This window comes from Microtus ochrogaster, chromosome 17 (assembly GCF_000317375.1).
Source record: "Microtus ochrogaster isolate Prairie Vole_2 chromosome 17, MicOch1.0, whole genome shotgun sequence".
NCBI classification, from domain to species: domain Eukaryota; kingdom Metazoa; phylum Chordata; class Mammalia; order Rodentia; family Cricetidae; genus Microtus; species Microtus ochrogaster.
In genome coordinates this window covers 12,383,095-12,397,386 of record NC_022019.1, presented here as the reverse complement: position 1 = coordinate 12,397,386, position 14,292 = coordinate 12,383,095, and the positions used below count along the sequence as shown (strand labels likewise).

Below are 14,292 nucleotides of genomic sequence, written 5' to 3'. Positions count from 1 at the left end.
GGGCTGCAGGGCCAGAGGGAAGATGGGGGCTGCAGGACCAGAGCGAAGATGGGGGCTGCAGGGCCAGAGGGAAGATGGGGGCTGCAGGACCAGAGGGAAGATGGGGGCTGCAGGACCAGAGGGAAGATGGGGGCTGCAGGACCAGAGGGAAGATGGGGGCTGCGGGACCAGAGGGAAGATGGGGGCTGCGGGACCAGAGGGAAGATGGGGGCTGCGGGACCAGAGGGAAGATGGGGGCTGCAGGACCAGAGGGAAGATGGGGGCTGCAGTAGCACATTGAACATAGCCCAGGGAGGTCTGCTGGGTCTCCGTGTGGCTCACCTGGCCTTGTTCTCTCCATGAAGGATGCTCTAGATGAGACCAGGGATTCTGAAATGAAGCTGAAGGCCTTCCCAGAAGTGTGCAACGAGACCATGATGGCCCTCTGGGAAGAGTGCAAGCCCTGCCTGAAGCAGACCTGCATGAAGTTTTATGCACGTGTCTGCAGAAGCGGCTCTGGTCTCGTCGGCCGCCAGGTAAGAAGGAGACATGGACCTGGCCTGGGTTCTGAGTGGGACATGTGGGGAATCCCTGAAACAGGCCTCATTCCATGTGCTGGGTACAGGTGATTAGCATTGCTTGACGACTTGCCTCACTAGTATCATGGTTGATTGGTGATGTCTGACATGAGTGCAGATGTTGGAAAAAAAAAAAAACCATTATAGGTGTGGTTGCCAGGTACCGTCTCCCAGGAGACCTTTAACGAGCTGGGTAAAATGGCCTTACAGTATGGCAGAATCCTGTATTCAACTAGGAAGAAGGAATTAAGAATATTTAGTATATTCGCGTTGATTCTATCCCTACCTGTGAGCTTCACAAGGTTGGGACCTTGTAAAATGCACCGTTTCCTGGAGTTTGACCAGCTAAGCGGGAGGGCTGTCCCCTAGGGTCCAAGATCACAGGGGCTCAGGGTGAGCCTCTGAATGTCGCGGTGAAAGGGAAATGCAGTGACTCTAGTTGTCAGGATATCCAGGAGCCAGAAGAGTGGGGAGCTGGGTCACCTGCTGCGTGATCAGAACGCAGGCAGGAGGCCACACCCCCTTACTGGGCTTCTCTGGGTCCCAGCTGGAGGAGTTTCTGAACCAGAGCTCACCCTTCTACTTCTGGATGAACGGCGACCGTATTGACTCCCTCATGGAGAGTGACCGACAGCAGAGCCAAGCCCTCGACGCCATGCAGGACAGATTTACCCGGGCATCTGGCATCATGGACACGCTTTTCCAGGACCGCTTCTTCACCCATGAGCCGCAGGACAGCCACTACCTCTCACCCTTCGGCTTCCCCTCACACAGGAGACCTCATTTCTTGTACCCCAAGTCCCGCTTAGTCCGCAGTCTCCTGCCTCTGTCCCACTTTGGGCCCCTGAGCTTCCACGACATGTTCCAGCCTTTCTTCGATATGATCCACCAGGCTCAACAGGCCATGGATATTCAGTTCCACAGCCCAGCCTTCCAGTTCCCGGACATGGATCTCTTAAGAGGTCAGAAAATGCTTGCTTGCTTTCCCAGCAGGAGTGGGAACCTCCCAGATGTTAAGGCTCTTCCAGGGCTTGGCATGTGCCATGTTTATGTTCCTAGAAGCCCCCTAGGCTGGCATTCTCTTCATTTACAGGGCAAAGGAGCAAGGACGGGGGTAAAGCAATGTAGACGACATAGTGGCATCCAGTTCAATTTAGCACTGCAGAGGTTGGAGCCTGTGTTCTTTGTAGCCAACTCAGGGTGTGACCTGGGCCGTGCCTCCTGCGGGGCCTCAGCTTCTTTCTTAGGAGCTCTTGAGGTGTGGTGTGGGAAGCCTGCCCTTCCATGCAATGAACTGTATCACAGCCTTGATCGCCCTTAAAGAAGAGGCTCGTGGCTGTGGCCTTAGCATGCAATGTCTGTAAGGATGAAATGTAACACGAACACAAGAAGCCAGTGTCTGAGGAGCAATATTCTTCATCAGGGCTCTGTGTCCTGACACCATTATGTGGTTTGCACTGTGGGGCTTGATGGCTGGTTAGGGAGAACCACCAGCCAAGGAGGCTGCAGAACAGAGTGATGTCCGTAGCTGAGGGAATGTGGCAGGAGAGACGGAGACGGTGGGAACACAAGCTGTACCCATTGAGGAGCCATGGGGATATCCTCAGGGAGCCACAGAGAAGTTCACATGCTTAGGCAAACAATCACCTGCATCTTCCCCAACCACAGGGCTGAGCAGAGAGGTGCGGGGGAGTGTTATGTCGGGTGGGCTCCCTTCCAAAGTGCTGTGTGCCTCAGCCTGCCTCTTTCTCCCCTCATGTATGTCCAGAAGGTGAAGACGACCGTGCGGTGTGCAAGGAGATCCGCCACAACTCCACAGGATGTCTGAAGATGAAGGGCCAGTGCGAGAAATGCCAGGAGATCTTGTCTGTGGGTGAGTGGGCGACCGGTCTCTGACTTTGCACTGGGGTCATCTGACTTTGGGTCACTAGTGATTGACTCACTGGTGCTGGCCTTCTTCAGAGACTAGCTCTCTGTCTGTGAGCAGAGTTCCTGGGGAGGGTCCTCACCATGGCGCACAGCCCACTGCCCTCATGTCAAGAGTTAGGTTCGTTATTTGGAAGCTGGCGTAGAACCCAGTGCCTCACTCTACCGCTGAGCCACACCCACCATACTTCGAATCAAGTTCAGATGCAGATTGTTCTAACATAGATGGGGTACATCTGAGGCACTCCCTGCCTTGGTGGCCCATGGTAAACCTGCAGTCCAAGGTAGGTGTTGCGGTGGAATTTGACTATAGCTATCAGCAATCCACAGCCCATTCTCCTGGTTGCTTTGTCCAAAGTGCTAAGCCTAGTAGACCTTGGTTTTTTTTTCCCCACTTCATATTGTGAAATCTTAGATGACATGCAGTTTTGTTTAACGAGCACTGTTGTAAACACTTCACAGATGCTTGTTCACCCTTGAGAGTGACCTTGTGAGCTCTTTCTATCTTGCAGAATGGCTAAGTGACTTGCCTAAGATTAGGAGACACAAGACGTCTCCCTTATGCTGTGCTCGTGAACATAACCCTGGGGTTTCTCCCTGGGAACCCTGAGCTATGTGACAGTGGTCTTTGCAATCCTGGTCATGTTCTTTTTGGCAGATTAGCCCCTCAGAAGAGGAAATATGTTCCTTCAGTAGTTTCCCAGGCAACCTGGGTATGGTGGTATCCCCCCACCCAATAATTCTAGTATTTAGGAGGCTGAGGTAGGATGATGGTGAGTTCAAGGCCAGTTTTGGCTACATAGTGAGATTCTGTCTCAAAGAAAACAAAACGAAACATAAGCAAAATCAAAACTGTTTCTTGCAGTTTTGTTTGGTCTGGCTGTCGATCGCATGCCCCTGCTCTGAGCCCACTCTTTACAGTGGTCCCCTGTCTTTGCAGCACACCCTGCTTGGATCACAAAGGGTTAATCTTCCTTATCAACCCCGTCGTTTTCCCCATTACTTCATACCTGTGGTTGGCCAGGACAGGCCTTCAGAGTCTGGTTAAATATTCCTCGCCTCCCTCCTGCGATGTCAGGAGCCCATGCAAACAAACATTAGAGTTTTTCAAAGGTTATGGTGTGAAATTTTAGACAGATATCTGGCCCACCCTTGCAGACTTTCCCCAGTAAACTATCAGGATAGTTGAATGACAGAGAGCCTGACCACAAAGAAGCCAGTCACCTTATAGACTGGCTCTCTGACATCAGACTTAACGATCCTAGACCACACTCTGCCACCCCTTAGCTTGTTCACAGTGCTTACCGGGACCTCTAGCCTGGGACGTCTTGGTTCAGCCCTGTGGGGCAGACCTTTGCAATGCTGGGCATTTAACAGCATCTTTGGCTTCCACCTGCCAGATGCCAGCAGCCACCTTCCCTCCGCTGTGACAATCAGAAATATCTTCAGAACTTCCAGAATGCCCACTGGTTGGTAGCATGGCGCCAGGTTGAGAACCGCCGTTCGACACTGTTAGCCCCTTGAGGACTTTTCCTTGTTTGGGATATTTAGTAGTAAGAACATTTGGGTTATTCCTCAAAACTTTCTTCTCAACCTGGCTTCCTGTCTCTAATCCTGTTTCTGGCGCCACACAGCATTCTATCTTATTTCAGTATAATAATTGCAGCCGCACACAGGGCCCAGGAGGCTTTCTCTCTCTTTGTTTTCATATGGCCACTCCTAGATGTTTTGAAAATAGTGAAGGGAAGCCGGGTGATGGTGGCACACGCCTTTAATCCCAGCACTCGGGAGGCAGAGGCAGGTGGATCTCTGTGAGTTCGAGACCAGCGTGGTCTACAGAGCTAGTGCCAGGACAGGCTCCAAAGCCACAGAGAAACCCTGTCTCGAAAAAAAAAAAAATAGTGAAGGGGTGGGGAAAACTGGTTTTCAGATGACATGGGCACTTTCTAGGTCCTAGAAGCCTGACATCTGCAGGGCACTCAAGGACCAGAAAGGAAGATGGAAATTTTTCTCGTCTCTGCAGGAGCCCCCTGGCCAGCTATGGGTGGACAAGGGCAGGCAATGACCGACCCCCAGGCACCAAACGTCTGTGTTTTGTAGCTTATGGGTCTGACTGGCTCTTGTAAAGAACCAGAATTTCCAAATCTCTCAAAAATGCTCAAAAACAAGCTTGGCGAATATTCTCGAACCATCGTCTCAGAGGAGGAAGGGCCTAGGTTGAGGAGTTGAAGATGTGGGCTCAATCCTAGTTCCACGAATTGTTTCTCCTAAAGATTCGGCCCAGTTTTTAACTTCTGGAAACCTGTTTCGTTACTGGTAAAACCAGAATTTGGATGCTTAGGCCACACCAAGCGTCCTTTGAGAGAAAAGGACACTCGGCGCACCTGATGTGTGTCTGGCACACAGCAGGTGCACTCTGAAGTGTCCAGTGCACAGCAGCTTCCTCTTGTTTGGAAATGGCTCCTGGGAGGGCCTGAGGCAGCCAGGGTAGCTCCAGGTCTGAAAATATGGAGCAGCAGACATTGGTGCTGCCCAGAGCGTGGTCTGCAGCTCAGGGACAAATCACCAAGACTGGTCATGTCTGCCACCCAGAGAGGACTCGGTTGTGCTGCTCCAGCACAGCACAGCACAGCCACCACTACTTCCCAAAGCACGAAGGGAACAGGGCCTTGATGCCCATTTTGGGGAGAGCGGTTTTGTGGGAGTCATAAGAACTGGTTTGTGGCCCCTCTACTCAACAGGAGCTCTGCCTGCTTCAGGCTCCAGCTGCAGCAGCTGGTTCCCAGTGACATTTTCATGGCCCTTTGACTTTTCACTTCACACTTCTACTCCTTTCTCCTCTGAACAGACTGTTCGGCCAACAACCCCGCACAGGCTCACCTGCGCCAGGAGCTGAACGACTCCCTTCAGCTGGCCGAGAGGTTGACCCAGCGGTACAACGAGCTGCTTCATTCGCTCCAGACCAAGATGCTCAACACCTCGTCCCTGCTGGAGCAGCTGAACGAGCAGTTCAACTGGGTGTCCCAGCTGGCTAACCTCACACAGGACGAAGATGAGTACTACCTCCGTGTCTCCACAGTGAGTTGGGTTCCAGTCACGCGCCCAGGCTAGGGCCCACGTGTGGTCTAGAGATGATGTGTGCCTCACAGAGGTGGAATGGGACAGAGGTACCATACAAGAGTACCTCTGATTTCCACTGGCAAGGACTAGGGAAATCCTAGGCATACTTTAACACTGAAATGCCTTCACTCTCTGAGGGCAAAATATCCAAGTCCGATTTCCAAGAAAAGGAAAGTGAGGTTTCTTGGCTTACTAAAAATGGGGAACTTTGTATAACTTCCCCGGGTCACTGACCCGTCAGCTTGACTGTAGAGCAGCTTCCTTACCCTGGGCTGCGTTAAGTAGCACATGAATTGGTTCATTGTCAGCCTGTAAGAATAGCTTCCTTTAGTGCTAGGAGACCCCATCTCCCCGTTTTGACCACACACTGGCTAATATTTGTACAAGCAAATGTTGGGATCAGACGTGCTATCAGCCAGCATTGAGGAAACTGAGCTAGAAGGGTGGCAAGCCTCAGGACAGGCTGGGCTACGGAGTGAGACCCCGTCTCAAAGCAAAAATAAGAAAAAAGACAAGATAACAAGAAAACATTTTTGAAAATCAAGTTTCCGGAGTGCCTGCTCAGTTGGTTGTTTTCAAATGGCCTCTGTCCTTTCAGATTGGGCTATTTTTGCTCTGAATGGCCTAGACATCTTGACTAGGGGCAGATAGCAGAAGGCCTGTATTTGGTTGAAGGGGGCAAAGAGAAGATCCATATCCTTTGGCAAAGAAGGGCACACGCTAGCCATCGTGTCGAGGTGTCTCACTTGTCTCTTCCTGCCTAGGTGACAACCCACTCCTCTGACTCAGACGTCCCCTCCCGTGTCACTGAGGTGGTGGTGAAGCTCTTTGACTCTGACCCCATCACGGTGGTGTTGCCAGAAGAAGTCTCTAGGGATAACCCTAAGTTTATGGACACAGTGGCAGAGAAAGCGCTGCAGGAATACCGCAAGAAAAGCCGGTAAGTAGGGTAGCCTTTCTGTGACCCCGAGGGGCCAATAGACAAATGTCTCTGAGCCCCTGGGAGGCTGGAAAGTCCTCAGGAGTCCAGACAAGGAGCGGAATGTACACTCTGGGCATAGCGCCTATCCCTGTGGCTGGAGCCCATGGGTAAGCTAGGAAAACCCTGGGGATTTTCCTTTCTTTGCTCTGGGAAATGTTTTTCCTTGGAGGTAAGACTGTGGGTGCTGGTAGCTGTTTCTTAGGGGGGGAGATTAATTCCCTTCTCCTCTCCTTTTCCTTTCAGAGTGGAATGAAACAGGAGCATTGCTTTCCTATATGTGGGGGCCTCTAGGAGTGAAGCCCCCCAACTCCCTGAGGTTGCCACAGACCCCTCGCGAGCTCTGCACGTCTCCACATGAGTCGGCCTCCACCCCAGCAGCCTTCCTCTGGGTTCTGCACTCTAATGCCTGCACTTGCTGCTCCTGGGAAGAACTCCCCCATGCAACTAATCCAATAAAGCCGCCTTGTGATCTGTTGCCTGGCCTGTTTCCGTACTTGATTTTCCTGCCAGCTGCGCATCTTGGTTGGGTATGGGGAAGGAACAAAGAAACAGATGGGTCAGTTGGTAAAGTGCTCACACAAACATGAGTTTGGTAAAGTCTGGCATGGTTGTGGTGGCACACACTTGTAGCCTCAGCGTGGTCAAGAGGGCCTGGAACTTGCCGGTGGGCCAGTTTCCCCTGCTCAGTGAGTGGCAGGTCCCAGGGAAAGATCTTGTCTCAAACACATGAGTAGGAAGAGACCAGAAAAGCAACACCCAAGATTGTAAAGGACCCACCAGACAGCAGAGGGTAAAGAATACTCATCATGGCATTTGGGGGTGGGGGACTTCTGGCTTTGAACAGGAGAGGCACGTTCCAATAAGCCACTGAGGCGAATTCCTGAAGCTGGAAACTTTGTTTCCCTTACAGCACTGTCCCTGTGTCCTGACAGGGCCGGGGCAGTCTCCCAGAGAATGCACTGAAAATCAAGGCAAAAAGAGCTGCCCATAGGACACACAGGTGTTTTAAGGTGTGGCTGTGGAGGCCAAACGAAGAGGCAGTTTTTATTTGTAAAAACTTGGAACCCTGGGACACCTTCGGGACCATGGTGGTCTCTGACCACTGCCTCTCCATACAATCTTTGCCTCTTTATTGGGTGTTTCTCTGCTCCAGTTGTTTTAAGTTCATTCCTCCACAGTTTGGGCTGAGTTGTAGGTCAGCTGCAGTACCAGGTGGTGCCAGCAGGTGATGCTGACCAGCTATCGTCTGCATCTCCATTGCCCACATCCAGTTTGTTAGTTACTTGCCGGTTTCTCAGGCCATTGGGAGTAACACTGTTGAAGCGACAGGGGCCATTGGTTTGCAGTCCTGAAGCTAGGAAATAGGTTCAGAGACCAAGGGGCTTCGCTGTGGTCTTATGGATGCCGAGGCTTCTAGCTCAGGGTCCTGTGCAGACCTAGCCTGGCTAGGTGTTTTCTGGAAGAACTCGGTCAATCCAGGATGCACAAAGATGAAGAGAAAATGCAGAAAGGGGTCGTATCATCAGAGTTCAGCACTGACCCTGCTGGTGAGACAGCAAACGGCACACCGTGCCGCGCAATCTCACAAGGTTCACAATGAACGTTTGCCTCCGAGCTTTTCCCACTCTAACCCAGTTTCACCTCTGACCCCAATATCCCGGCTGTATCCCTCACTGACTGACATGGCTTCATGATGGCTGGGCAGCGTGCGTGCCTGTACAGCTCTTCCTGCCCCAGCTCAGTGACTTACGGTCCACCTCTGGTCCAGCTGTAAGTGGATGAGGGTTCATCAGGCTTGGGATAGGGTTGTCACAGGTTGAGATACCATGATCAGCCTGCTCTCGCTTGTACCGGCACCCAGTGGAGTAACGACCATGTCTTGAGTTGGTACCAGAGCCACTCTGGGACCTCATCTTTGCCTCAGTCTCTCTAAGTATCCTAAGGCCCATCACAGGATGGGGGTGACTGGAGGGTCACGTTTCCAATCTTTGCCAATGATGACATTGGCAAATGTGACATCTTTGTCGTATGTGTAAGGCCACACATACATGCTGACACCATCCCAGGAATGGGCATGTTTCTCACATCAGCAGATAAAAGGACCTAAAGACAGGAGCTAGTTCTTTGAAACCGGCCCGTGATGACCTTGACAGCCGTGAACATAACATGATACTGGTTGTTTGAAGACATCCTGTGTCTAGAAACACATGTCAAGAACATGAAACTGACAAACATAGGTGACTCCCTTTTGGAATTTTTTGGAAATGTCTGGGCTTCTCTTGCCCTCTGAAAGGTCCTGTCTCGTGGAGATGGTATCAAGACAAGGTTGATATCAACAGCTCGGATGTTTAGTGACCTTTGCTCCACATTGCCTGGTGATGTTGCCCCTCTTTGTAGATTCCCATTCCAAAGTCTCCTTGGCCTGTGTGGTTATGCTCTTTAGAAGGATTTTTCTGGCTTCCACTCCACTATTCTTGTTATAGAACCCTTCTTGGAAAAGACCTCAGGCAGGGGCCTTACTTACGGAGACCAGGAAACCGCACTTCTAAATCTGAAGCCAGCTACGATTTGCAGAGCTCAGTGTCTGTTCCTTTCTGAGACATTCAAGGTCAACTTTTTGCTTGGGCCATGGCAGGAACACATGTTAAGTTTAAATTTTCTCCTGGGGACAGTCACTGGGATAGCTTCAGACTCAGTCCAGAGACCTACAAGAGGCTACCATGGAATGACCAGAGAAGCCCCTTCATGAGCTGTGTGTTCTCTCGGTTGGTGTGCTTTGACAGCCCTCCCCAACCAGCGCTACCAGTCTGCTTTCCTGCCAGGCCACCATGTCTTATCCAAGATTCCAAGGTGACAGAGTTGATCCATTCTCCAGTATTAGTTACTTTCTATTGCTGTGAGGAAAATACCCCAGCAACAGCAACCAGAGAAAGAACTGCCAGCTCCAGTCACAGCCCAGTGAAGCTTCATCTCCGAACAGTTCCAAAACCGTCCCCAAGCTGGAGACCAAGTGCTCAGACATGGGAGCCTGTGGAGGCATTGGACATTTGGGTCACCATGTCAGTGGCCTGGCCGACTTGTCTAAGTTTGTTCTATCCTGAGTCAGAGACCCCAGGACATAAGGGCCACAGAGTAAAGAGTAAAGAGCTGGTGGCTGCACCCTATGGAAGCCCCAGAGCTCACCAGGGCCCCTCTTTTTCTCAGCTGCATACCTGAGGAGTAGGGAGTTGTTCACCTCCCCCCAAATTCAGCTTGGAGAGCTGCCACTGTGCTGTGATCCTAATTCCTGCTCCCATCCCGGGAGGGCACTGGTCCTCATCGTCCAACTTGATTTTCATTTCTTGCATGCTCTAGTGATTACTGCCCACTTGTTAGAGTCCAGGCTCAGCAGACAGGAACGGGCCCACATCTCAGTGCCCATGAGTTCCCACATCCAGAGAGGAGGTTAGCCTTTGCCCCCACGGGTATGGATGAGCTGCTTCCTGATTGGGGTTCAGCTGATGGGGAGGCAGCTGCAGACAGGACTCAGCCAATGGGAACTTGGACCAGAAGAAACAGAAGAAAGATGGAAGGAGGGAGGAAAGGGGGATCTCGACCAGCAATGCCCTTGGGAGCTCAGCATCCCTCAGTATCAAAAGGATGATGCCATGGCCGTCTTCTGAATGGATACCCTGCAGGAGTCAGAAGACACCAGCTCAAAGAAAAGAGATTAAATGGATCAGAGGCCAAAGCCCCTAAGGATACATACATAGGTGTTCCGGCAGCGAGAACGTGTATTTCCAGAACACTGGGTTGACTGAGCAACCTGGGAATTGAAGAATTAAGGAACTTGGAGGTTTCAGGTCTAAGTCACTGGGCTGAGTCCTTCCCTCACTGCCTCTGACTGGAATAGACTGCTCAACCCAGAGTTGAATGTAAACCCTCTAAAATACACACTGTAAAGGGTGCTCCTGTCTCCAGCAGCAGGGGATGCTCGGCCCAGGCTGCTACTTGGGCGCAGCCTCTTCTGGGGAAGAAATTATTTTAAGGATGAGTCAGCATGGAGCGAAGTTGGAGTCAGTAAAGGAAAGTTCTGGACTTGGTAAGATGACAATGCAGGCTTTAAGCCTCGGCATGAAGACACACACAGACAGACAGACTTAAGGGCAGGACATTTGAGGAAGTGAGGGCTTCTCAAGGGTTTGGAGTCATTGGGATTTTGGATAGCCGCCTTTATGAGCAAACTTAATGGAAGGGTGATTATTTATGAATTAAAGTGAGGTAGGTGGGGGATTCTTATGTGTGGTTTTTCCCAGAATGGGGTTCACTGTTTTTGGTCCATTATGGGGTTTTCCAGATGTGTTATGACATCAGATGAATAATGGGGGAGACAATCTTGCCAGGCCAGCGAGGGCAAGCTGCCATTATAGCGGAGCCAAGGACAGTCAGTGAGCATGTTGCTCAGTCATGCTGACCCAGCTGGGTTTGGGTTGTCTTATTCATTGATCGAGCGATACAGGATGTTTCACTATCAGACAGTTGTTGGTTTTTTTTCTTTAAGTGACAAGCGGTTGGCCTTTTCATCCATGCCTAAGCAGCCTGTCCCATGTCACTTTAGCTAAAGCATTTAAAGACACTGTCTTTTGCAACTTGCTCTGAGATACTGATGTTTCTTCTCTTCCCTGAGCCTCCTCTTTTGTGGAAGGGCAGGGTAGGGCTGATTTAGGCCTGGTGATTTCCAATGCCTCAGAGCTTAGTTTGATATTTTAAAAAATTTTTACTTGTATATATACATGTGTGGGTTTGCGCACATGAGTGCAGTTACCCACAGTGTCCAGAAGAGGGAGCTAGAGCTATTGGTGCTCATAAGTCTCTAAGATCAGTGTATGCTGTTAAATTCTTGAGTCATCTCTCCAGCCCCACATTTACTCTCGTTGGCCCCTCCAATCCTTTCTAGAGGCTTCAAGAGAAAAACAACCAGTGGATACCTCAATAGCAATGTTGGACTTAGGTGTGGGTGATCTCAGTCATCAAGGCCACTCTGAGGGCTGAAAACTCTGGCTGGAGTTAGGGTGGACTCTACAGCCCCCAAATTTCCCCTAATAGGCCTGTTTAACCTTTCGGCTGGTCAACTTGGCACTATCATCTACGAAGCTCACACACGAGAAATAGGCAATCAAGTTAAATAATTGAAGCTTGGACTATCAGAGGGGCCCCTGGCAGCAGGACCAGGATCTATCCCTAGTGCATGAGCTAGCTTGTTGGAGTCCATTCCCTGTGGTGGGATGCCATGCTCAGCCTTAATGCAGCGGGGAGGGGCTTGGTCCTGCCCCGACTTAATGTGCCAGGTTCTGTTGACTCCCCATCAGAGCCCTTACCTGTCATGAGGAGTAGATGGAGGGTGGTCTGGAAGGGAGGTGAGGGGTCGGGGAGGGAGGAGGAGTGGGGAGAACTGTGGTTGAAATGTAAAATGAAATTTTAAAAAATTAAAAAATAACTTAAAAACTATAGTATTTTAAGCATGCTTCTACATTAAACTATGCATTATTGTTGATACTAAGAGTGTCAGGCCATGGCCTCCATATTGACAGGGATGCTGAATGACTTTTTACGCATTCGGTGGCCTGTGTGCATTTGCGGTAGAGAACCGTCTACTGGAGTCCTTTGCCCCTTTGCTGATCTGGCGGTTCCGTTGGTAAGTACATTTTGCACTTTAGCTCTTTACGAGATAAAGAATTAATATAAACTTCTCAAGGCAGAACAATATCTTCAGAGTCTTTTAATTTTTACAAAGCAGCTGGAGAATCTTGGTTCTCCAAGGAACACTCTAGAAAGGTCACAGAGCAAACTGAAATCACCCTTGTGAAGGGGAAGGTGAGAACGGTACCCGGGGAAAACCATGGTGAGACCCCTGCTTTTAAGACCTGTCTCTGAGGCGATGGGAGAGAAACACACAGAAGAGGCCAGGAACGCTGAAAGAGGCACTGTGAGCTGGGGCCAGGCATGGCAGGCCAGCGGGACCATCTGGAAGATGGCTTCCCCAGGACCAGACAGTCTCTGGGCATCCAGAAGAACTTTTAGAGATAAAAGAATGCAGAGGATGCTCCATGCCAGCTCTGTGCTAAAACTCTCGCTAAGGGATTCCTTCTGGAGAGGGCTGGGGAACTTCAGGCCGCAGGAAACTCACTGCACCTGGCTGACAGAGCCTAGGAATGACCAAATCCCCAGCCTGTGGGATTCACGGGTGTGCAAACAGGAACTTCAGTGAGAGGCTGCCTCTTGCCTGGGGTGCTTTGACGATGGTGGAGAAAGGAGCAGAGAGGCCCCACCCCGAGCCCAGCCCTTCTGTGTGGTCAGGAGAGGAGGTCGGACCCCACTGTGCCTGTGGGACCCTGTTCTATTCCCCCTCAAAGGCTGCAGGACCGTGAGGGGTGAGGGTGGCTTCTGCTACTCCTGTTTTAGTAGAACACCTTCTCCAGGTATGGATTCAAGAACATTCCAGTGGGGTCCAGCTTCTCGCGGATGTCACAGAACTTTCGAAAAGCGGGGTACATTTTCTCAAAGTCCTTCCTGGTGCAATTGTGGGCCTGTGGAAGCAAGCAGACGCAGTAGACTTCGTCTTAATGGAGCTGGCAGGCTATGCTACAGGCCAGGACCCAACGTCTCCGAGCCTTAAGACACTGCTCCCCCACCTTCTACACACAGTACAGACTTCTAGACAGAAAGAAAGGGGTCTGGAAAGTAAAGCTGAAGGAACTGAGAATTCATCACTGGTCCCCTCATCCCATAATACCATGGAGGACCATCACACAAGCCTTCACTTTCCTATCTGTTAAATGGACACACAGATACTTGCCTTATCCTGCTGACAAGCACCATAGAAAAATCCGATAAAGCAAAGGAAGTTTCTATGAAGATCCCCAAGGGCCTAGCAACTTCTAGGCCCTTTTACTAGCTCAGAGTAATGGAGAGGAGCGGCGCCCTCTGGTGGAAGCAAAGCGCATAGCAGCAGCCCCGTGGCGACGGGTGCCGAAGAGTTGTTACCTTTGCCCAGTGGGGCCTGCCTCCAAACTTCTTCATGATGGTCTCATAAGCCTGCCAGTAGTCCAGCCGAGGCACATCCTTGCCATAGGGCCTAGGGCAGAGAAAAGATGGTTAGCCAGCCTTCCCTGTCTCGTGAGGTGCCCCTCCTGCCTCGGGTGCATTCCCAGCGGCCTGCCCTAATCTGGCAGGTTACTGGAGATCCGACTGGCCCTCCCTGCAGGACAGCACAGACAGGACAAGCACCTGAAGGCTTCTGCTCATGGCGCATCACCAAGGGATTCCCAAAACTTTGTCCCCTTTGTGTATTCATCAATTGGTACCTGGATATGACTGTGAGTTTAATCTTGGCCAGAGACCCTAAGGTAATGGAGGTGAAAAATTTCTTCTGTCCTGCCTGCCCTTTGCTTTAGACAGGTTAGCTACCATAGTATCAAAGAGAGACAGTGTAATACACAGGCAGAGAGTCTGACAACAGCAGGAGTGTGCAGAGGGCATGCCAGCTAGGTTTGCACGGGGTGACATTCATTGTGACAAAATTGCTAATGGTATTGCATACATATAGTGTTCACACCTACAATACTTACACACAAATACTTAAACACACATAGTAGTCACACAGCCAGTATTCACACATGATTTACATACATAATTCACATGATCTTTGTGCAGCACCCATACACACCA

General features: G+C 50.8%; 2 protein-coding genes across 3 annotated transcripts in view; one reads left to right on the top strand and one right to left on the bottom strand.

The window, feature by feature from the left end:
- Clu (clusterin) overlaps positions 1–7,060 on the top strand; it is a 14,181-nt gene extending 7,121 nt beyond the window's left edge. For both annotated transcript variants that reach the window (XM_005355495.3, XM_005355496.3), the window contains exons 4-9: positions 345–515; positions 1,105–1,519; positions 2,326–2,430; positions 5,332–5,561; positions 6,368–6,543; positions 6,829–7,060. In XM_005355495.3, the coding sequence (XP_005355552.1) occupies positions 345–515; positions 1,105–1,519; positions 2,326–2,430; positions 5,332–5,561; positions 6,368–6,543; positions 6,829–6,838 (1,107 nt within the window). In that variant the 3' untranslated portion in view covers positions 6,839–7,060. The remainder of the gene's footprint in view (positions 1–344; positions 516–1,104; positions 1,520–2,325; positions 2,431–5,331; positions 5,562–6,367; positions 6,544–6,828) is intronic.
- A 5,261-nt stretch (positions 7,061–12,321) lies between these two features.
- The window catches only part of LOC101993440 (L-gulonolactone oxidase), a 21,061-nt gene continuing 19,090 nt past the window's right edge, over positions 12,322–14,292 (bottom strand). The window contains exons 12-13 of the mRNA XM_005355550.2: positions 13,609–13,699; positions 12,322–13,151 (exon numbers count right to left, since the gene is read on the bottom strand). Coding sequence (XP_005355607.1) covers positions 13,023–13,151; positions 13,609–13,699 — 220 coding nt within the window. The 3' untranslated portion in view covers positions 12,322–13,022. The remainder of the gene's footprint in view (positions 13,152–13,608; positions 13,700–14,292) is intronic.